Here is a 24,783-nt window from a genome sequence, read left to right as displayed (position 1 = left end):
GCTGCCTTATCCACAAATGTATAAATGGACAAGGACCCGTCTACCTTCAAAACAAATTTGCCCCCTACACCCCACTTCGATCACTGAGGTCTAGCAACAATCTCTTTTTAGTGACTCCCCGTGCATAAAAAGCTAGACATGGGAACAAAGCATTATCGATCACAGGTCCCACACTGTGGAATAAACTCCCTCTATCTCTGAGACAGTGTAAAGAACACCTCACTTTCAGGAAACTCCTGAAAACTGTGCTATTTAGAAATGAGATCTAGTTCCTTCTCTTTTATCTTTGTCTTACCGGCTCCTGAAAAGCGCAGAGATACTCCAATTGGAGTCGATTCCAGCGCTATATAAACCAACAAATAAATAAATAAATAAATAAAGGGTCCAGAACTTGAGTTGGCAGGCCTAAACTCCCAGCAGTGGAGTTCAGGGATGTTGCAGGTGAAGTCTTTGTGTCCCTGAGACTTCAGAACAGGAGGCAAGCTCTGCATCAAGCCCTTGGAGATATTCTTTAAGCAGGATACCACAGCAGGGTAAAGGTTTCAGTCCTTTCCTCTGCCCACAGCCAGAAGCAGCAACTGCAGGCCAACCCAACAAAGCAATACATCGCAAAAGGGCAGTACTCCTGGCAGCTCTTCAGCTATTCTTCTCGGCAGGGTCCTTTTAGTTCAAGAGTGATCTAAACTTCTGGGGTTGAAGGTCTACTATATATGCCCCATTTTCTTTTTGTTGTTATTTTCTGAGCTCAGAGACTCTTGGAATAAAAACAGTTCTGTCCTCCCTGGTCCAGCTTCACTACAGGATGTGGAGATAGCATTGTGCAGAGCAGAGACAGCATATTCAGGTGCTGTTGAAAACTCCTCCCACCACTTCAAATACAGAACGGTCTATTCACCCTGGCTATGAGTCACCCAGGAAAGGCAGGACACACCTCAACCCCCCCCTGGAGACTGTCTAGAGTGAATGCACATCCCCATCTCCTGTCACTCCAAAACCAGACTGTGAATCACAAACGGGCAGAGGCACAAAGTGGCATTTTCTTGTTTATCCATCCTTTCTGAAAGTGGCATTTTCAAACACACAATTTAAAAACCACCTTTACTAAAAGGTGTGTTATTAAACTCAGAGTTCAGAGAGCCTAAACTCCATATCTCTAGCTGTTCCCAATTGAAAGTTACACATGTAAAATGTCACAATGCAGCTTGAGAGCTAGTCCTTGCAATAGTGAAAAATTAAATACACAGTATTTTACTATCAAGACATGTAAAACACACCAGTGCACTTCCTACCTTGAACATATACTGCACCCTACCCATGGGGGTACCTTGGGCCTACCTTAGGGGTGAGTTACATGTAAGAAAATAGAAGGTTAAGGACTCACAAGTGGGTGCACTTTCCAGGTTGACATGGCAGTTAAAACTGTGTGCAGGCATTGCAGGCATTGCAGTGGCAGGTCTGAGACACACTTGAAAGGCTACTTGTGTGGGTGGCACAATCAGTGCTGCAAGCCTTCTAGAGCATTTGATTTACAGGCCCTGGGCACACTTAGAACATTTTATTACAGATTTACCAGCAAATCAAATATGCCAATCATGGATTACAAATAACAATTGTAATTTACAAAGGGAGCTTTTAAACTTTGACACTAGCCAGCAGTGGCAAAGCGCCCAAAGCATTTTAAGCCAGCAAAAACGAAATCCAGCACACACTCAAAAATGCAGGGGGTAGAGGCATAAAGTGAGGGGAAACTCCTCCAAGGGTGCTGAGTTTAACAGTCTGTCAAATGATACCCAAACTTCCTCATCTAGAGAGGGCAAATTCAAGGTCAGGAATTACCATGTAAGGTGTAGAGATTAGCATACAATGTACAGATTGTAGAGTTTATATCTGATGCTTGTAAAATCGGCAACATCCATATGTGTTAATTGTTTATATGTTGATTTGTTGATTGGCATCATCTATTTGTCCTATTGTTTCGATCCCTACTGGCCAACAACGCCAGCAGCCTGACAAGCTGCTTGAGTTTGACATGTATACAAGCCGCAATAACCTTCCCCAAAACACTTGACCTTCCTGTCTTGCAGTCTTGAAAAATACCTGTAGTGCTCTCGGCTTCTGTTGCAGGGCAGGTGTTCAAGATCAGGTCTGTAAAGTCTTTATGAAGTATGGAAACACACAGTCGAGCAGGCAATAGAGATGAATACCTCTCACATATACACATCAGATGCCTCTCTTGGTACACTAAAGGAAAGATTTAGTAACTTTAGCGCTGGTGCTCGTGTGACACAAAGGGGCAAGATGTGATTCAAAACGTAGCAAACAATAGCGGCGATCAGCATGCCTGTACAAAAGGATTTTTCCTTTCATGCAAGAATGTTGACTGAGACAGCATTGCATCAAAAAGCAGGGAACCTAGCTTGGTCAGTAAGATTGGGGGTGTAAGCCTCAGATTTCCCAACAATCACACTGGCTTATCTTGTTAAACTACATTATGAGAAGTAGGCCATGAGGAGCGCTTAAGAGGCAGGTATAAGAGACAGGAGTGTGGATTGTTAGGGGTACTTGAAACGTTTTTTTAGTTTGAAAACAATTGTTTCAAGGCAGAGATGAGAGAGCTAGTGTGTGTATATGCATGTGTTTTATGTCTGTGTGGGCATCTAAAAATGCAAAGTGAAATCCGACAGACACCTCACCACACCCGTCTGAAAGCACCTATACCCAACCATTTACCATAGTTTAGGGGGGGTGTAACACCCAAACACCCCTAAAGCTACGCCCCTGGGAACCCCTCCTGATCAAAGGAAACTAGGCAGAACAGGACAGGAACAGCACAAACTCCCTTTAGACTCCAGCCCAAGCCAGACTTCCTACAGCCAGCCAAAGGAGCACTGCCAGGCACTGCTTGGGATCCTAGCACCAAATAACAGGTGCAATCAATGGCAAATGGAGAATCTTGTGATATTTCCGTGCATAAGATTTGGGATCTCTTCAAAATTATAGTATAATACAATTTTAAACCAAACTCTCACAAGCTTAGAGTTCCGCATTTTTCATGCATACGAAAGCTAGGAACTTTGGGTAGTGTCCAGGGTTAGGTGGAGAGCTGCACATGATTATAGACACTCTAAATGTCCCCACCGCAAACGTCTGTAGGAGAATGTTTGATCATAGGATCATTAGACTAAGGTTATCAATGCCAAGCAAGAAAAATTACAAAATCTTTTTCCACTTAAGGCAGCAAAAACGTCCAGCATAGGGTTAGCTACTGCTATCCAGACTGAGGTGATATATTACAGAGGCATTTTACAATTCCAAGTGCAATACAGCTTTGCATTAGGAAAATACCGTCCAAACCAACCTGGAATAAGTAAAAGCTCTCATTTATCCTGACACAAGGAAGTACAAAGTGCTTCTTAAAACCAGACACTTGCAAGCTAGAGTGCGACATAAATTATTCTTATCAAAGTTGAGTCCTCAGGGTAGTTCCAATGTTTAGGCGGCGAGCAGCTCAATTATATGCAGCACATCTGGAACACTCCAAATCTGCCTTCCTTGAATGTCAGTTTAGTGATAATCCCTTATTTAAAAAGTCTGCTAGAAAAAAAATACACACCAAGTTAGAAAAATAACAACGCCTTTCCCATTTTTTGCAACGTAGTTTTTAAGCATAGGATTAGCTAGTGCTATCCATGCTTAGTAATATTGTGCCTGTAATGGTAAAAGCCTTTTTTACCAATTCAAAATAGTTGCAAAATTACAATCTCATCTAAGCCAACCTGAAATAAGTAAAAGCAACTCCTGATGGGTTTCACTCTCATTAGAGCTCGTCAAAGAAGCATAGCATTGTCAAAACACACGGGTGCTCTTAATACAAGTTGAATTCTAATACGGGCACCAGTTTATTGTGCACATCTGCACTGCCACTATATCACAACGCTCTCAAACTGCACACTTCAAAAGCCTGTTTTGGAATTGACCCTGGGTGGTTGTCTGTTTAGAGATTTGCACTTGAGGGCAGGCCTTGAGTACTGATCTCATCATGCAAGACCCCACTTACGATGTTTGGTGTTGCTATATCAAGGCATTTTTTGTGTATGCATTTTTTGGGGGGGAGTTTGATATCTTTGGGTTGAGTTTGCGCTATATAAAAGTACTTTGAATGTGTCCGTCTGTAACGCAACAGGTGCTCATGTATTTTGTATGGGGAGATTAAGTGATTTGCCCAGAATAACAGGATGTTGAGCGTCCCTACCAAGACTCGAACCTGGTTCCTCAGCTGATGATGACATCATCAAATTGCAACACATAGTAAATAAGGCACCGAGTAAGGTTATGATGTTCACGCAACATAACCCTGTATATTTCCTCATGAGCAGCATTGCATCAATCTTGATAAATCTGAGCCTATGTATGCTAACAGACCCTCATTAATGTAAAAAACATCAGTGATGACCTTGTATTCTGCTGAGAGCTAGGTATGCACGTTTTAACAGCTTGTAAATGTATTTTCTGATGAGCATTTTGAGCTGAGACACGATTGACTATGTGCAAGCCAACATCTAGCATTTAGGTGCTCAAGAAAATTGTGAAGGCCAACGATAGTTAATTCAACCGGGATGACGAGTGGTGGACAAGGGAGTTAAGGCTATGCTCCCCACTGTCATGAAGCAAAGCTTCCTATTCTACGGGCAATTCTTAGTAGCCCATAAGATAATTTACAACATTAGTGGTGGCACTTTTGATCACTGATGTTCAGCAAGGTCAATCAACATTAGGTTCTAGGGTAAAATTGATGTTTTGCCACAGAATCTAGGCCATCATCTGAATTTTTAGCATCAACTTATAAAACAGGGGAGTCAGTAATGTGACCATAATATGGCCATCGGAATCATCTACTATGATAGTATGCCGTCTGGGGACTGGATTTTTGATCAGTGTAAGGGCTCCCGTTTACTGATTAGAGTAGTTTTTTTACTTGATCTTTATTAGGGTTTTGTATATAATAACAGCTAGATATTTGAGTCTTTACGTCATAGGAACAAACATACCAGGCGCTATGCAATTAGTACATAGAAGTGTGAAGAGTTAAAATTGTGAAGTAAGATTTTGCTTTCAATCAATCAATCAGGTTTCCTATAAAGTGCGAATACTCACCCGTATTGGTCTCAAAGCGCTGGGGGGGGTGGGGGGGGGGGGGGTGGGCGGGGTTGGATCTGTGGTTCTGTCGAAGAGCCAGGTCTTGAGGTCCTTCCTGAATTGCAGCAGCGATGGAGATTGCCCGAGGGGCAAGGGAGTTCCAGGTCTTCGCAGCGAGGTAGGAGAAGGATCTTCCTCCAGCCATGGTCTTGCGGATCTATGGGATGGTGGCCAGGGCCAGTTGGGTGGAGCGTAGATGTCTGGTGGGAGTGTAGAAGGAGAGGCTGTGGTTGAGGTATACAGGTCCATGTTGTGGAGGGCTTTGTAGGCGTGCATAAGGAGCTTGAAGGTAATTCTTTTGTTGATAGGTTGCCAGTAAAGGTCTCTCAGGTGGCCGTGATGTCGCTGCAGCATCGGATGTTCAGGATGAGTCTGGAGGAGGCATTCTTGATGTTCTTCAGTTTTTTTAGGAGTTTCTGGGTGGTACCGGCATAGAGTGTGTTGCCGCAGTTGAGTCTGCTGCTGAGTGGCGCATGTGTGATCGTTTTCCTGGACTCAGTGGGTATCCACTTGAAGCTCTTAAGAAGCAGGCAGAGCATGTGGAAGCAGGACGAAACGGCATTGATCTGGTGATTCTTTGAGAGCGAGGAGTCCAGGATGATGCAGATGTTTTGTGCGTGGTCCATGTGTGTTGGGGAGGGGGATTTGAACACTGCGGGCCACCAGGAGTCATACCAGGTAGACACAAATTCTTGATGGCAGATCCTTAGTGTCACGGTAATCATAACAATAATAACATCCACAATTAAATAATTAAAGAGTCACTCAGCATCAAATTTCAGTAGGCACATATGTGGGGTTGAATGACGTTTTCCTTGACATTGTTTTGTTGCTTCCTGTACCCCAAGGTGACAATGCCTGCAAATCTTCTGCAGTAAGATCTGCATGTAAAGTAGGGGTGAGTACTATTGCAGTTTATTGCCTGACTTGGGGTTGGCCACATTTATTAAGAGCTCTCAGGTGAGCTTGGCCCAATGGTGAGCTGCTGGCAGAGGAGTGATCTCTAGCCAGTTTGCAGGTGCCGAGAAGGAGGCTGGTATTCATCACACACTACCTTGGGATGCCAATGGAAAGGAGGCACTCCTAGTTCATTGTTTGTGCCCTTTTAGTCAATATGAAGGCGAAAACAATACATTTGCTAACCAGCATATTAGCCCAGGAGCTTGTCCTCAGTCCCAAAAGACAGCAAAATGTAAATAACCCCAAAGGACTAACTATCCACCGCGATACAAGCACGGACTCCTAGACCAAAGGGAGCCCCAGCTTCATCACATTGGGCCAGCTGTACATTGTGCTATGTCTATTTGTAAGCCGCAACAGCACCTGCAAGGGTATCCTGGCACTGAGCAGGTGTGTGTGCCTAGTCCGGACTATGGTAGGTTGGTTAATTGAAAAGCCAGGTATTCAGCTTCTTGTGAATTTCAGAAAAAGAGGAGGAGGCGCTGATGTGGAATGAGAGACCGTTCCACACTTTAGGAGCAATGTAAGAGAACCCCAGTCCTCTTGATCTGGTTCTGTGTAAGCGTGGGATGTGTGCCACTATGACTCATGTGGAGGGGAGGTGTCTGGGTGGTTGGTGGAAGGAGATTCAACTGAAAAGGTAGATGGGGCCTAAGTTGTGTAGTACCTTGAAGGCATGCGTGAGGACTTTGAAATTAGTGTGCTTGTTTATTGGAAGCCAGTGGAGCTCTCTGAGGTATGGTGTGATATAATTTTGGTGTGGGAGGTTGAGGATGAGTCAGGCTCCCGAGTTCTGGGTGGCTTGTAGTTTTCTAGTAAGGTGCTTGGTGATTGCCTTGTAGAGCGTGTTCCCATAGTCCAACTTGCTGGTGACTAGGGCTTGAGTAACAATTGTTTTAGTTTTGCTTGGAAGCCATTTGTAGATCTTCCTCAGCATCTTCTGAGTGTGGAAGCAGGATGCAGAGACAGCGTTGACATGTGCTGGGAAACAAGTCCTGCAGTCATGCTGGGGTCAGCTAACTGCATAAGTTGTATTAGGTTTGGGCGTGTATTTATATATATTGTTCACACATGATGTAGGGCACATTGCTGCTCGCTGGCTGTAAGCTCCTTCCCCCAATTCTGCTTCTCATGAGGTTCTAAGGGACCTCAGCTCCCTCGCATTTTCTTAATGGCTTTAAGAGGAAAAAAAAACATTGATTTCGTGCAGAAATCAGAAATTGCGCACTGAAGAACTTTACATGACCCTGGAAGTTTCTTTTTTTTTTTTTTTTTTTTTTTTATTTTTTAGATTTTTTTATTCAATTCAGTGCGGCAATAGTGTTACATAGATTTCATAATATACAAAAGAAAAAACAGCCTTAAATTAAGCACGTATACAAACATACAATCAGATACAACAAAAATAATCCTTGACTTTACAAACAGACCCAAAGCGGATCATCAAGGATGCCTTTCTAAAGCCAATTTGCGATCGGCTCCCATATTGCTACCCCGAGCTTCTTTCTTGCCCTGCCTTTTAATTTATACAGGGCCATTTCCAAATTATACAATGAAATAAGCTTAGCCCTCCAAATATCAAATGAGGGGGGTTCTGAATCTAACCACTGAGATGTTATACATAACCTCAACACCGACATACATATGAACTTAAATCCTCTGTATGAAACCGTTTTACTCCCCGCCTCCGTACCATGTTCCATCCCAAACAGAACCAAATGTGCAGTCACCGTAATCGAGATACCCAAAGATCCTGAGATAAAGCGTTCGATATCCAATAATAGTTGGGAGAGCGATGGACAGGAAAAGAACATATGTATTGAGTCTGCAGCATGCAACCCACACCTAGCACAGCTCGTCCCCCTACCCGCCTTCCACTTTGAAATCTTTGCCGGCGTATAATATAAATTAAACGCGGCCATATATGCTTGGCTTCTTAGACTGCCAGAGAGCAGAATAGCATTAGCAGTCCTCCAAGCCAGCTGAATATCAATATTAGTCAAGGTTAATTTCCCCTCCCACATTACCTCAAATTTGTGGATATCATCAGACTCCTTCAGCATAAATTCTTCATATATTTGTCCGATTTTAGATTTACACTTTATCAACTCCAAGATCCGAATCTGGGACACTTGACAATTCCCCCTCGCAATTTCAGCTTGAAGATAACTTCTAAGTTGCAGATATTTAAAAAAATCCACCCTACCAACCCCAAATTTCTCTTGTAGCGATAGGAAAGTAAGAATATTGCCAGTTTCAAAAAGATCCCCAATTACTCTTATACCTTGCTGTGACCACCTCCTCATGACTGAATCTTGACATATAGTAGAAGACAACACATACGAGTCAAAAGGTGTACACCATAAAATAGTGGGCATATCCAATTGCTTCCTGACCCTCCTCCATACTGCATATGCTGCCTGTAAAATCTTAAACCTAGTCTTTTTATAGTAGCTAGGCTCTAGTACTTTGACCAACAATCCTCGAGCCGATTCGCCAAGACACCATTCATATATTGAAGGAGAAAAGGCAGCCTCCAATACCTCGGTGTTTCCACATAATAAAACCCCCATATATTGAAACAATGAAACACAATAATAAGCATAAAAATTAGGAATAGCGAGACCTCCCCGCTCTACCGGCAAATATAGCCATTTCATCGCTCTTCTAGAGCGCCTATACCCCCAAACAAACCGTGAGCACATACGCTCCATTCTCCTAAACAAAATGTTAGGAAACATAATTGGAATCGCCCGAAACAAATATAAAAACTTCGGGAAGATTGACATCTTTAATACATTCCCCCTTCCATATATAGATAGATGGAGCCTATTTATACGCTCCAAGGTATTAGTAACCGATGTGATCAGTGGATCAACATTGATCCTTGGTATCTCTTGGATCTTAACAGAGATAAGCACCCCTAAATACATTGCCTCCTTAGATATATCGATCCCTATTGGTAGCCCAACCTCCGTGTGTAACACCTGCGTCTTGTCCAGGTTTAATTTATAGCCTGATACTACACCGAAATCTCTGGTAACTACCACAATTCTTTCCATGGCTTTCCCCATATCCGCAGTCAATACCGCTAAATCATCTGCATAAGCCAGCACTTTCACTGAATACAGGTGTGCTTTAACCGGACAGATTTCAGAATCAGCCTCCAATCTGTTTATAAGAGGATCTATATATAGAGCGAACAGAAGTGGAGAACAGGGGCACCCCTGCCTCGTGCCCCTGCTAACCATAAACCTCTGAGACTCTTCTCCCTCTAATCGTACTACCGCATTCGGCATGCAATACATAGACTGTATTGCTCTTATAAAGTTCTCGGGAAAAGACTTCCACCTCATCACTGCCCACAGAAACTCCCAGGAGACCCTGTCGAATGCCTTTTCGGCATCCAACAGGGCCGCCCCCACAGAAGCCCCCGTTGCCTGTGCCCAATCAAAAACCGAGATAAGCCGCCTAATGTGATCCGTAGTGCCTCTCCCAGCAATAAAACCATGTTGACGCAGTGAGACTAAGGGGGTAATAACCGACCCCAGTCTTCTTGCTAGGCATTTAGAATATATTTTATTATCGGCATTTATGAGGGAAATTGGACGATATGAAGAGTGCTCACAAGGATCCCTCTTCATATCGTCCAGGTGTGTGTGCCTAGTCCGGACTATGGTAGGTTGGTTAATTGAAAAGCCAGGTATTCAGCTTCTTGTGAATTTCAGAAAAAGAGGAGGAGGCGCTGATGTGGAATGAGAGACCGTTCCACACTTTAGGAGCAATGTAAGAGAACCCCAGTCCTCTTGATCTGGTTCTGTGTAAGCGTGGGATGTGTGCCACTATGACTCATGTGGAGGGGAGGTGTCTGGGTGGTTGGTGGAAGGAGATTCAACTGAAAAGGTAGATGGGGCCTAAGTTGTGTAGTACCTTGAAGGCATGCGTGAGGACTTTGAAATTAGTGTGCTTGTTTATTGGAAGCCAGTGGAGCTCTCTGAGGTATGGTGTGATATAATTTTGGTGTGGGAGGTTGAGGATGAGTCAGGCTCCCGAGTTCTGGGTGGCTTGTAGTTTTCTAGTAAGGTGCTTGGTGATTACCTTGTAGAGCGTGTTCCCATAGTCCAACTTGCTGGTGACTAGGGCTTGAGTAACAATTGTTTTAGTTTTGCTTGGAAGCCATTTGTAGATCTTCCTCAGCATCTTCTGAGTGTGGAAGCAGGATGCAGAGACAGCGTTGACATGTGCTGGGAAACAAGTCCTGCAGTCATGCTGGGGTCAGCTAACTGCATAAGTTGTATTAGGTTTGGGCGTGTATTTATATATATTGTTCACACATGATGTAGGGCACATTGCTGCTCGCTGGCTGTAAGCTCCTTCCCCCAATTCTGCTTCTCATGAGGTTCTAAGGGACCTCAGCTCCCTCGCATTTTCTTAATGGCTTTAAGAGGAAAAAAAAACATTGATTTCGTGCAGAAATCAGAAATTGCGCACTGAAGAACTTTACATGACCCTGGAAGTTTCTAAGGCAAAGAGTTTACCGGAGTCAAATAGTGCGGTGTGAGCCAGAGCTGAAATACATACTGTCTTCAAATGAGCGAACCTGTCTAAATTTACCCAAGACCCACAAGGCAGTTCAGGATGCATGCAGTCCCTCTTGATCTCCTCCGCAAGTATCTAGCCCAGTTATATTGTTTTTCTGTAACAAGAATCGACTTTCCCTTCGATACCTCCTGAGTGTTCAGAATATATTCATGACTGCTCGATTGGGCTAGTTCTTTTTTTCCACATTAACCAAATTGGGAGAAATATCAGTCTGCTTCCCCCCAGACTGAAAGAGGCAACCTGTTTCAAAAAGCTATTGAAGAATTAGAGGTCTTAGAGCTTTGCCTAGGTTCTGGAGAGAGATTCCCAACTTGGTTCTATTACCACCAGCCCAATAACTGCACCAAAGCTGTCTAGTTCACTTATCAGAAGGGACAAGTCTACCCACGTCGCCAACATATGAAAGTACATCATCTGCCTATAGAGAAATCGGATGCGTGTAGCACTTATAGTAATCCCATGTTGCTTTGCCAGTGTGCACCCTGGCAGGCTAGGGGTTCCATTGCCAGTGAAAAGAGCACCAGCAAAAGAGGAAAACCATGCCTTGTACCTCACCTGACCAGTCATGCATACAATACTATGCTCCCCATTTTAAATCTGGTCGTTGAATTTGTGCAAGTAGCGGTATCTAGTTAAGCATGTTGTCCTTGAAGCCCTTAGTAGCTGTCCGCTATTGGTGCATCGGACAGTATTGACATCTTTAGTCATTGAGAAGGCCTTTGTTATTAGTTTGACCCCCTGAACGATGCTGCAGTCTCCATACATTAGGGATAATATTTCTGCTGGGTATTTAACCATTCTGATCCCAGAGAAGCTTGTGAGCACCCGCAGCATGCTGTTCACCAGCAGCTTCCCTAGAATATTACAGTATATATTCACCCTAGACAATGGCATGTATGAAGAAGCCTCCAATGGTTGCAGTCAGCCTTTGTAACACAACTAGGTGGGCTTCCCTGGTCTTGGGGGGCAGAGTTCCCCTTTCAAATGCAATTAGGTACAAATTAACGATGGCTTCCCCTTAAGTATTATAAGGTGTTAGGGGCTCGGACAACCGCTTCACTACTTAATTTTGTTCAGGGCTATCACCAAAACGGCAATTTCAATCTCTTTGAGGGACACGGACTCCTCAAGGTTGTCTGCTTGCACCGCCATTAGCCTCTACAAGCTGGCAGTACTCACATACCAAGGCACATTCTTCTTTGCTCACACAATGCCCACCCTTGTACAAGTATATGCAGAACTTTGAGAAAAGTACATACATTTTCAGTGTGTTCTCATCAGCTGTAAACTTGTCAGAGTGCTGTGTTCTCTGCCAGCGGTGTTTTGGAGCGCACTAGTCAGGTAGCAAGTGGCTCCACTATATCGTCCTCGATGTGACGCAGGATAGTCACTCAAGCAAGTCTTTCATGCAAGTGTCTCTTGGCTATTAATCCTTGGTGGTTTGGTTGCAGCGTTGGAGCCTCATAGTTTAGTTGTGCCAGCTCTGTCTCCAATATAAGCAGTTGATTACTTAGGATCTATCTTATGCCAGTTGCATTCTTAATGCCTACATCCCAGATGTAGACCTTAAAAGGGTTCCCAATACAATTAGGGGACAATGCACTAGCCCTTTGTTCTGCTTAAAGAAATGGGGCATCTATTCTGCCAAGCTGACTTGGAAGATGGAGTCATTTAGCATTTATGTTTGCAGGTGCCACATCGAACCTTGGCCAATGGGTGAATCCAACATTGGACGTCTGTAATGGGATCGATAATCTGATATCGCTTTATCATGATATTCCACATTGAAAAAGCTTTCCAGGATTTATGACGTGAATGCATGTGGTGGAGAGAGAGATGTGTGAAAAAGGTAATATTCCCTATTCGTCAGGTAAATGGGGGGTGCAATCAGTCCAGTTTTACATTAAAAATGTAACGAAAGTATCCTCTTAAAGCACTTTCGAGATCATTAGCCAGACACCCGAAATATTTTAAGAGGGAGAGTTACCCCCTGTTTGGAAAGTAGAACCTCAACACACGAAGAGATGTGCTTTTGAGTTGGCACAATACAAGGACATGCCTACTCCTTGTCGATCTGTTGACTCTTCCCTCTAAAGGGGGCCCCCCACATTTGGGGCAGTACCCATGTCTACCCAGTGGCCCTCGAGAAATGGGTTTGACAAGCTCCATGCACAACATCCAGTTTGAGGAGTCACATCTTGTATTTTTTTAATGTAGTGCAGTTTATATTCTCCCAGGCCTATCAGCTCATCAAGTTAGACTGATTAAGAGGGATTTTAAAAGTTTTAAGTCCGAAATGTTTACTGCTTGCAAAATAATGATTAATTTAACACCTAAAAGACTATTTACGTATGAGTAATTTTCAATCTTGGAATCGCGACTATGTTTACTTTAATTATGTCAGAAATATGTTTTTATTTCGTCTTTGTTCCTTCTCACCAGGTGAATGCAAAGCTCTCAGCCGGCCATGGGCTTCTGATTGAACTGATCATTACATTTCAATTAGTTTTTACTATTTTTGCGAGTTGTGATTCAAAGCGAAGTGATATCACAGGTTCAGTAGCTTTAGCAATTGGATTTTCTGTCGCAGCAGGCCATTTGTTTGCGGTAAGTTCATATTTTGCAGTTCTAATGATTAAAATGCTTTAACTTGTTTCTGATTGCGTATTGATGTAATGAACAAAGCAATTGTTTGTTGTGTGATTAGGGATAAGAAGCTCCTTTTAGAGGTAGTCTAAAATAAGTCTCGATAAACGGGTGGAAAGTTTTCTTCCTAACTTTCTTTCTCAAAATCATCTTAATTACCAAGTGACAGAATGAAATGCGGCAGCACCACTTAGCTGGGAAACCCATGACCACTAACATTTGTAAAATGCTGGCCAATTTTTTACCTTCGTGAAACGCAAAAATAGAATTAATGAAGCCGAATAAAGACCATTTTGATTTGATTGATTTGTGTCTCTGGTTCTAACAATAAAAGCACATGATTAAATTGTGATAAAAAAACAGTCTTTACAGGGACATAGCAAATAAAATAATAACTTGTGCAAAAAAAAACAGTAGTACAAATGCTCAAGATTAGCACAATGAATCACAACTCAAGCACTGTAATATAATCAAACAGGTGAGCAAAATGATATAAAGGGAGTGGTGCCATGAAAGGTGTAAGATGGGCAAGCTAGTTAATCACAACTTTTTAAAATCTGCCATCAGGCTTAGGTCTAGTTGAGCACATAAACAGTGCTACCCGTGAGCATCTGTAAAAAGATAAAAAAGCGGGTTGCGCTTGCCTGAAGTTGCCCTTTTTGAGAATCGGGATTAAGTAGGACTTTCTAGGGGTATCATAAAAGCTGCAAAACATCGTGAAGTGGACCATGTCCTGTGGAGATTGACCATCGCAGCGACAGGACGACAGGCTGTGTCCCTTACTCTTTCACCTCCTCATTGCCCACCCTAGGGGTCAAAGGTCGAACTGAAACCTGGTAAATAAAAATCTGTCATATGAGTTTATGAACCCCAGTAAGTAAGGCTCCACCATCTGAGTGGTTTTTAGCATGATGTTATGTTATATGTGGATTTATAACGCGCTCCGATAGTCAAGACTGTCCTGGCGCGGGGACGAAACTGAATCAGAGTGGTAACAGGAGTCAGCTATTCATGGATTTGAAAGAGGTGAGTTTTAAGCAGTTTTTTAAAATTGATCAGATTGGGAGAGTGTCTGAGGCGACATACACTGGGCTTCAAAAGCTCCTTCTCGTCCCTTATCATGGTCTGCTGCGCAAAGAGGGCTGCCGAGGTTCAAATCCCTATTATTAGTCAGATCACGGGCAGTGAAAAGATCTCCTCTCCCCAAGCTCTTTAAGCTCTCTTTGATGTATTTGAGCAACGGCACACGGTAGGATTGATCGAGTGCCAAACAGTCTTTTAAAATCACTTTATTTAGTGTTATCCCCTTTCCAGCCCATATTTTTACCCAGAGAGACACAGGGCTAAATGCTATCTGGTCAGTGATATATGTCATACTAAGCTCCTCATGTCGACTGAAAGGGGGGGTACCATGTGGAACGGATAAAAGCCGTCTCAAAAGCTAATTTTCCACGGTTTGAAGGTCATCTGAGGTGGTGTATCCCCATATTTCACTGCCATATATAGTCTTTAAGATACACTTGGCCCTGTAATAAGACCCCCACCAGTCTGGGAGCAAAGTTGAATATGGCAGCAGACTCACTAAAGAGGTAATTTTTCTTACGGGTGAGTTGAGGCCTCCATTTCATTTTTTCATTTCTCATACCTGGGGGTGTTGATAGAACACTTGCCTTGGGACAGGGGTGGACCCTACCTTAAAGGTATATGGCCTACTGGGGTGGGCCCCAACTTGCATGATAAAAGACTTGGAGTTATTAACCTTCAAGTCCTGCTTCCCCATAAACTGAACAGAGGAGTTTATAACCATTTGCAGGCCCCGTTCAGTCCTAGCCATCAAGATGGCGTTGTCTGCATACAACAGAATTGGAAGATCACGCTGTCCCACCCTAGGAAAGTCCGCCATGGTCTCCAGGACGGTCATCTCCAGATTATTGATGTATACATTAAATAAGAAAGGAGCCAGTCTGCAACCCTGGCGGACACCACTCTTGGTGATGGAACAGGTTTGAGAACTTCAAGTCACCAGAGTATCAAACTGCCGCCTTTGTGTTTCGATGGAGATCTTGGAAAAAGAGAACTATGTCCTTGTCCACCCCCAGAAAAAGCAAGGTCTGCCACAACTTGCATCCGTTCACGCAGTTGAACATGGAGGAGAGGTCCATAAAGGCCAAAAAGATGGTTCCCGATCTGGCCACTGTAAATTTGTTCATCATCATGAAGAGGTTCAGGCATTGATTTATCATTGAATGGCCGGGGCGGAAACCATATTGGGCATCTGACCGAATGTCATTCTCTAGGGTCCAATTGGATAGCCTATACAATAGGATCCGACTGACCACTTTAACCACAGAGTCCAACGGGGAGATGGATCTATAACAATGGGTGCTATCTCTGTTCCCCTTTTTCAAAATCGGGACAATGATAAAAGTGGCCCAAGAGGCCGGGGGGGGTGGGGGGGGGGACAGATCTAACAGCCGCGTTGATAACAGAGGTAAGCACCAGCGCCCAGAACTCCACGCTGGACATGTAGAGGTCAGGAGGAATTCCATCCAGTCCAGGTGCCTTATTACTCGTCATACCCACTATTCCCTGCCTCACTTCTCTTTCTGAGAGTGTCAGTGCTGGGCTTTCAATATCCACCCCACATGATGAGCTCTGAACCAGAGGGTCAGCCACTTTGAGGGTATGTTTGGGAACAAAGTCATTCTCTGTGATGTGTACGTCCATACCTTTTGCTGACTCTACCCCCAGAAAAAGGCTGTTAATAATACTCCAGAACTTGGTGCTACTCCTGATTGTGCTAGCATCCATGAGCTTACTCCAAACATCCTCCTTCAAGGTTCCTTTACCTGTGCGGCAAGTCAGGTCTGGATCTCGTTCTGACATTTGGCTAGAAAAGACTCATGAAGAGAATCAGGGATAATCTGCGCCCCTTTAAGCCTTCTACCCCCGGCTGTAGTGCACCTCCTCCCCCACTCCCCTTTTTTAAGCCCAATGAGGGCCAACTTGCTTCGAGACATAGCGGATTATGATCACTGTGAATACTTTAAAAAAAAAAAAAAAGGTCAGATACGAGGTAAAAAAGAGGGGTGAAGAAGAGGATAAAATCAATAAAATAATCACTGCCATGCCCTTTAAAAGTGGTAGTAATGTCATTCTGTACTGGGTCCAATTTGCCCATCGTTGACTGAAGGTCAAAATCACACCAGGGTATTTAGGTTGTCACCCTGGGCATTATGTTTAAAATGTATTCCAGAATGGTGAGGACAGGGGGAACCCCCTTTGCCCTGCCTTCTTGGATCCCCACAAAGATGGACATTGAAATCTCCCACCAAAACAATGTTGGCGGTGTGGTGAGTAGAAAAATTAAAACTAGTCAAGAAGGTCCCCAAACGCAATATATTACAAACTTCAGGGAAGGATGAAAATTCAAGAGCACCAATCTGCTAGACCCCTGAGAAAATAGCAAGGACTGCAGGCAGGGATTATCTGTGTTCAGTTCAACTATATCACATAACCTAAGTGAGACAAACTGTGAGACCCCCCTTTGTTCGGCCAGCCTTTGAGGGGGTTTGCGGGCACAAGGAAAGACCTATACCGTTCCAGAAAAAATGAGTTGTTGATAGCCCAAGTCTCCTGCAAGCAAACAATGTCGAACAAGTTTATAGTTCCAGAGTGGCGCACTTTTGTCCAAATGTTTGCCAAGCCGGCTATGTTCCAGGAGAGGAGGTTCCTATGATTAGTGTCCCTGGAATAAGGTCCAGCGTTGCCTTTTTCCAACTGATGCAGAAAGACCGGTTGCGGAGAATGGACCATGGAGATCGTGGTTATTGACCTTTCCAGTCAATCACAAATATCAAGGAGCCCTAAGGGTGCAAAGCCATTGGAGACTTGGACTGTTGAGAGCCTGATACCACTCCTGGAATGCCATGTAGAATGGTCTTCTGGGATACCATAAACTTGGTGTTGGGGCCAGGGACGGGGGTGTGTAAAAATAGCCCAGAGGAAGGGCAGTGCGAAGACTAACCACGTGAAGAATTCTCTCTTCCAAGTGTGGCTGAGTAAAGTGGATTATTACACAGTCACCACCACTGCTCTTTTTGGACCCTCCAATCCAGGCCACCCTCCAGAAAATGATTAAATGCCTCTCCACTCTATATCCTAGGATTGTTATTATTCAGCCAATGCAAGACTTTATTTTTTTAACTTCAGTGGAGCCAGTCTTTAACACAGGTACATTGTCCAGGACCACAACATATGGTGTTGCTTCTGGGGCTATGGTGTTTGGGTCCTGGGGTTGCGTACCTGGCTCCCCAGTTAAAGAGATAGAAGGGCCTCGTTCTCCATACTCTCGCCGGGTGGTCGTGTTGTTATCTTGGCTAGCCTTTGTCCTAATGGACTCCATGGCTAATGCCCCCACCTGTGAACCTTCCTTTAATGGTGGGAGCGAGGAGGGCTGGGGCTTGGAGACGGTAGGGGCACGATGCTCTTGTGAGAAAGAGGGCATATCAGGTGATCCTCTCCAGTTGCAGATCGAGGAATACACTGGCTTTGGCCCGTATTTCCACTACTGGCCGATGGATCCATCTGGTCAGTGTTGGCTATGTTGCTGGCCATCTTGTTATATTGGGACTGTTAGATCTGGGGGTCTCTAGTTGGCAGAGGTAAGCACCTTAGACCAAATAGGGACCCTTGCTTCTAGTCAGGGTACAGGGACACACACAGTAGATAACCCCTGCTCACCCTCTAGGTAGCTTGGCTCGAGCAGACAGGCTTATCCCCAAGGCAATGTGTAAGGTATTCGCACTTAACAACTACAATGACCCCCCTAGTACACCACAAACGTAGACCACACAGGTAAGTATATCAAAAATATAACTTTATCTAGTTTCAGCAGTGGAAATCAATTATCATAGCGTTGCACATCAATCTTTTTCTTAGGTTGTCAGGAGCGTAAAAAGATAGTCTCTAGTCTCTCGTGGGACTTCGTATTCAAAAGGAAAGGAATACGTTCGTAGGCTTCCAGTAGTTAAATACCCACGTTCTTCCAGCGGTGCCTCTTGCGCTTAGAACTAAAGCGCTCCTCTCAGGCTGCGTGGTGCAGGGCTTTCACAGCTCCCGAGCGATGGACCAATCCGGTCGCGGCTCCCTCGACGAGCCCCCAGTGATGATGTCGACGTCACCGGAGTCAGCCACTCGCAGCGCGGCTCCTCCAGCCAAGCCTCCGGTCAGCAACCAATCAGGTCGCAGCCTCCTCGTTCTCTTCTCCGCGGCTTCGCAGAGCAGGGAAGTGCAGCTCTTGATCAGTTTCAGGCCCCCGGGCCGCGGCGGTGTATCGCGGGCAGAATATTTCACGGCGCCCCTTGTCAGCGGGTCGATCGTGACGCCGCCAAGCCATACAGCGGCCTAGTTAGCACGGGGGCGCCCTCAATCCTGCGGCCACAGCAATACACGTGCTGATGAGAACGTCGGTCTTCACAATGCGGCAACCGGTGTCAGGCCAAAATCAGCGCGGCACTCTCCAGCAAAACAGAGAGCAGCCAGCGCACTTCCCGGGGCAGATGTTTAGAAGCTTGGTAGGACAGTCCACGGTCCTCGCAGCACACAGCAGCGCAGATGGGACACAGCAGAGTCTTTAAAGTCTTGGCAACTTTCTATCCCTGGGTTGCAAACAGGAGGCCAGCTCTTCTCAGGCCCTTGGAGTTTCAGAGTTGAGGACACAGCACACAGCAAAGTCTTGTTAGGTCAAGTAGGTAGGGTCACAGCACACAGCAAGGCCCCTTCTCCTCCTCAGCTTCAGTTGCACAGCAGAACAGGTCAGCCCTTAGAGCACACAGCAAGGCAATCTTCCTTTAGTCCTTCAGCAGTCCGTCTTTCAGCAGAGGTTCCTCTTGATTGTAGAATCTAAAAATCTGTTGTCAGGGGTCTTGTACTTATACCCCTAAAAGTCTTTGAAGTCTTTGTGCAAGTGGGTCCTGAGCCCGGTCTGATCCAGTTCTGGGTGTTGCTGGAGCACTTTGTTTTCCTGGCTTCTGCTTTCTTTTCAGAGTGAGGGGCAGAGTCGTCAGCCGCCCAGCAGGAGGTGGAGCCAGCAGTGCGGCAGGCAGGCACAGCCCTATTCACTCCCAGGTGCTATCTCCTCCCTCCACTCTCCTTGCAAATGTCGCCATTCAGCAGAGGGCTGACTCAGCCAACCTCCTGGGGGATCCCCAGCCCCTGTCACTCTCAAGCCAGACAGTCAATCCACAAGCATGCCCAGGCACACAGAAGGGTCAGACAAGAGAACAGCTACTCTCTAAAAAGTACTATTCTCCAACTCAGGATTTAAAAACAACCTCTCCTAAAAGATGTGTTATCAAATGCTGAGCTCAGGGATATCAAACACTCATGTCTTATCTTGTTCCTATGAGAAGATAGGCGGATAGCCATTGGCACCAGCCTCCCCCATGTTAGCCTATGGAGCAAGATAACCTTGCAGCAGTGAACACACAAAAATGGCCGCGGTTCACTACCAGAGCATGGTACCTGCACTAGTACATGCTCTACCTCTTACATACACTGCACCCTGCCCAGGGGGGTACCTCGGGCCTTCCAGAGGGATGACTGATGTGCACAAAAAGGGAAGGGTTAGGCCTAGTCAGTGTGGACACTGGCCAGGAGGACATGGCAGTCTGGGGACTGCAGGCAGGCCTGCGGTGGCAGGCCTGAGACACCATTTTAGGGCTACACAGGTGGGTGGCGCAATCAGCGCTGCAGACCCACTAGTAGCATCTGTAATCACCAGCCCTGGCACACACAGTGCACTTTACTAGGGACTTCATGGTGATACAGATATGCCAATCAGGTATATCTAATCAATATGACATTTTACACAGGGAGCACTTACACTCTGGCACTGATTAGCAGTGGCAGAGTGTCCAAAGCATCTAAACCAGCAAAAACGAAATCCATAACAGCATCAAAAATCCATGTAGCAGAGGCGAAAGATAGGGGAAAAACCCACGCCAAGGATGTCAGGTCTAACAGGGACCAATAAGAGAGATCCCTCTTGATTGAGGTCAGGCATTGCTTGATTGATTCCAGTTTGGAATCCAGTCCTCCCTCCAAAAGGGAGCTCACACAAGCTTCCAGCATGCCTGCTAACTCATTTCAACCCGGGAGTAGCACCCCCTTCAAAAGATATGTTGAAGTGTCCGCCCTAGGACGTTTTGCCCTGGCCCCTAACAAAGAGCACTTGCGCTTGGCTCAAAGTCCATACCCTCTGCTGCCCCCCCCCCTTCCATGGTGTCCAGTTGAGTTTCTGCTAGATTGATAGCGGGCAACTCACAACCAGGCACAAGCCTGGCTGCCCCCCCCCCCCCAACGATCTGGATTTCATCTCTTATGAGTCAAGAGATCAAATCCATCATTCTTTTGCTTACCATGCACCCCAGTTTAGACCTGGCCATATGCAAATCAGTGTTGACCCTGTGCCTCATGGAAACAGTCCAGCCCGAACTGCCAAGCCAGGTTCTCTGTGGACTGGAAACTAGCATCCTAGGACCGGTTTCGGGGTTTCACCCCTCATCAGCCAGGATAGCTTGAATCCAGTGGCACAGTGATCCTGGGACCCACATTCCCATTGGGAACAGGGTCAAGACTGATTTGCATATGGCTGGGTTCAAACTGGAATGGCATGGTGAGCGAACAAAACAATGGATTTAGGCCCAGATCTCTGTACTGGGGTGAATGAATGAAATTGTTCTGCATTCTGTCCATCAATATTTCTTTTTGCATTTGTCACCACGAGTGGGATGGGTATGCCCAGATGTGGGTCCATGCTCTCCATGCCACTGGAGTCAAGCTATCCTGGCTGATGAAGGGTGAAACCCCGAAACGGGTCCTAGGATGCTTGTTTCCAGTCCAGGGAGGTCCTGGTTTGGCAGTTCGGGCTGGACTGTTCCCATTGGGCACAGGGTTAAGACTGATTTGCATATGGCTGGGTTCAAACTTGATTGGCATAGTCAGCAAAAAAACTATGGATTTAGGCCCAGATCTCTGTACTGTGGTGAATGTATGACATTGTTCTGCATTCTGTCCATCAATTGTTTTTGCACTTTATATAAGTTGCATTTCTAAAATAGTAATGATAAATATTCTTTTCTTGTGAAGTTGGATTTAACATTACTATTCCAATGTTGTGAAACATGAGACAACTACTCCTTTCAAATCAGGAATTACCACTTAAAAGTGTATTAAGGAATTCCCAATGTTCGCCTATGAGAGGAGTAGGCCTCACAATAGTGAAAAACACATTTTGGGCTTTCTACTACCAGCAAATGCAACACTTAAAAGTATGTGTCCCATATTTTACTTACATAGAACCCTGCCCGATGGTCTACTGAGGGGTGATGTGTGTGTGATAAAAGGGGAGTTTTAGACTTAGCAACAGGTTTTATATTCCAAGTCAAAGTGACAGTAAAGCTGCAAACACAGGCTCTGCAGTGGCAGGCCTGAGACATGTTTATAAGGCTACTTGTGTGGGAGGCACTATCAGTGCTGCAGATCCAATAGTAGCATTTAAGGCCCTGGGTATATGATCTTCCACTTTACAAGGGAGTTACAAGTACATCAAATATGCCAAATAGGTGAAAACCAATTATACCTTGTTTAGAGAAGATAGCACATGTACTGTAGCACTGGTCAGCAGTGGTAAAGTGCTCGGAGTCAAAGCCAACAAAATGAAGGTTAGAAAAAAAGGAGGAGGAATGCAAAAAAGTTTTTGGTGACCCTGCACAAAAAGCCATTTTGCAACATGATCTCCCCCATCCAGCCTAAAGCTAGGGTAGCCTAATCAATACCTTGATGGACTTCCCTTCTTAGGGCGATAGAACATGTTCAATGGCCCTCTGCTGTAGGGGTACTTGCCAGTTCTACACCTCTCTGAACCCAGTTGGATCCCTCTGTCTATACTCTGAGGCCGCTCAGCTAACCCATAGGGCATCCTTCTCCTTACCAATGGACCTGATCTGTGCAGCACCTAACTTTAATTTGCTCACAGATGCATCCTAGCAGGCAGATATTACCAACATGGCCAACTAAGTGATGTGGCCCATTCCACCCCGTGGATCAGACGTCTGTCCCCAACCCAAGGAAAGCTATGTCCACAAGGACAGCAACCACCAGAGGACACACAGCTGTCAACATCAAGAGCCAGGCAACAGGCAATTCAGGGCTCTATGAAAAACGTCAGAGGTCAGAGTGGGAGGCAGGAAACCTTTCTCTCCCACAAGTTCAGGGGTGACATCCTGAACCTGGTCCTTCAACCCAGGGTCTGTACCCTTAGGCTGAACATGCGCCTCACAGCTGCACATCTTGTGACTTCTTTACTCAAATATATCATGTTAATTTCTTGATATTGATTCAAATGTGAAATGTCTAAACATGTTCTAATCATTTCTTTTCATTCCAACTTAACATTTGGTGTATTTAAAGGTCTCACCCTTTCCTGGCTAGTAGTTGGTCTCCCTGTATCTCCTAGTCTTTTGTTTTCAGGAGTTTCCTCAAACCATGGGGGCAAAATCCCACCATCAAATGATCCTGTGTCTCCTTGTGCAAGTGGTGGTGTAAAAACAATCTTTCTCCCTCCTCTCAAAAGTTGAATATTCTGATGTCAGCTCCAGGCAACAGTCTGTGATTTTGCAACATTAGGATAAACCCTGTTGGGGCTACTCCTCTTACAGTACCTGGAATAACAGGATTCAGATTTATATTGATTGGGGCAATTGCAACAGGAACTGCTAATGTCTATGCTGGTACAACCTATGGCACTGGTGCAGGAACAGTCACAATAGAAGCAGTAACACCTGGAACAATTACAGTAGGTGTTGCTTTGATGGGTGCAGTTGCAGTCAAATGTGCTGGAAGTGGTCTTTCAATTGCATTGTATATGGGTCAACAGAAGCTGTAGCCACTGTGTCAATAGTGGTTGTAAACCTTCTGTTCCTACTGTTGGAGCTACATAAGGTGGTGGATGTAAGGAAAAAACCACATCTAAAATGTCATCCCCTAAATCTGTATCAGTGTCAGTTTTTTGTGGGCTCCTCATCATTTCCCGGTTTCTGATTTTTTTTAGGTTTTTCTGTTATTGCTGGATACATTCTAGCTACCTCAACTACGCACTTCTTCCATCTCCGTTGTCCTTTATCCCATTGAGCGTCTGCTTAATTTTCGCTGCTCCCTTTGCTCTATTCTGATACCTTTCTTTCTCTTTGGCATGAGTGGCTTCATACTGTGTGGGTCTAGGAGGTGGCTCCATTTCATATAACTTTTCTCTTAAATGCCCAATAATCATTTAGTCAAAAGTACCATATTGTGGACATCTGAATGCTCCTTCATTTTCAGTGATCTTGTGCCATTGACAAAGCCACAAGCTTGTATGAAGCCTACAGTTACTATGTATACAATGTGCTGTGGGACTTAATTAGATTATATCCAAAGAAAACAAGAGACTGAGAGGGTTCCTGTTGCTGATATGTATTACACAAAATAGATGCAGTGTAGCCAGTATAACATTGTACAAAAGTGCAGATGACGCAGTGCTCAAGACACAATTCTCTTTCTCGTAAGCCTATCGCAGTTAAGCACCTAATAGCACTTCACACTAATTGGCCTATCCCAGAGTTGCTCTCGGAAGTAGTTCTCATTCCTTGCAGCTGTTCACCCCCCCTTTACAATTTTCTCATACACGAAAATTCCACAATCCTAAGCAAGCACAATGAACAACTAACTCTTATCTGTCCAGCTAAAGAATTCATAGTAATACATTCACACAAGAAACAAATCGAAAATAACACCCTAACACCTTCCAACTTCCTTGCACACACACAGATGAAATCCCAACTAGTGGGAAATCACCCTGACTGATATAGTTTCCCCTTTGCGTGATAGGTTCCACTAACACCAATCAAAATTAGTACAATAATTTGTTACAGTCTCTCAATTTTGCAGTCAATGGTACCTCACGCACCTGCACCACAAACCCTCATCTGACAAATAACACCACAACTTAATTTTTCGTAACTGTCCAGGGATCTTGAACTACTCAGAGTCTGATAACTTTAATTGTTCAACATCAACGCCTAGACACAGCTATTCTCCCAACTTTACCAAGCACACAGTATGCACATAACTTCAACGTAATCACAAAACTCAAAGACAATTGTGATGCATAACCTTATTGATACTCCCACCTTCACCACTGCAGTTGCTTTCAAAACTGCAAACTCCTTCAGTCTTCAAGTTCAGGCTTTGGGCCTAGGGGACATGGGCAATTCTAAACTTGGGCAACTTATTTTAGCTCCTTCTCTCCTGTGACATAAACCATTCTCTTCTACCACT

General features: G+C 44.7%; 1 protein-coding gene and 1 long non-coding RNA gene across 3 annotated transcripts in view; one reads left to right on the top strand and one right to left on the bottom strand.

The window, feature by feature from the left end:
* LOC146831353 (uncharacterized) overlaps positions 1 to 24,783 on the bottom strand; it is a 262,046-nt gene that overhangs the window by 35,808 nt on the left and 201,455 nt on the right. The gene's annotated exons all lie outside the window — the stretch shown is intronic.
* The window catches only part of LOC146831354 (aquaporin-4-like), a 175,231-nt gene that overhangs the window by 85,404 nt on the left and 65,044 nt on the right, over positions 1 to 24,783 (top strand). Inside the window, exon 3 of one of the 2 annotated variants that reach the window (XM_085604139.1) lies at positions 13,201 to 13,365. The exons of the other annotated variant lie outside the window; for it this stretch is intronic. Coding sequence (XP_085460265.1) covers positions 13,201 to 13,365 — 165 coding nt within the window. The remainder of the gene's footprint in view (positions 1 to 13,200; positions 13,366 to 24,783) is intronic. 2 annotated transcript variants of the gene reach the window in all.

The sequence above is a fragment of the Triturus cristatus genome, chromosome 5_1 (genome assembly GCF_964204655.1).
Source record: "Triturus cristatus chromosome 5_1, aTriCri1.1, whole genome shotgun sequence".
NCBI classification, from domain to species: Eukaryota; Metazoa; Chordata; class Amphibia; order Caudata; family Salamandridae; genus Triturus; species Triturus cristatus.
Note: the sequence above shows the minus strand (reverse complement) of the source record. Positions and strands in the feature narration are given on the sequence as shown.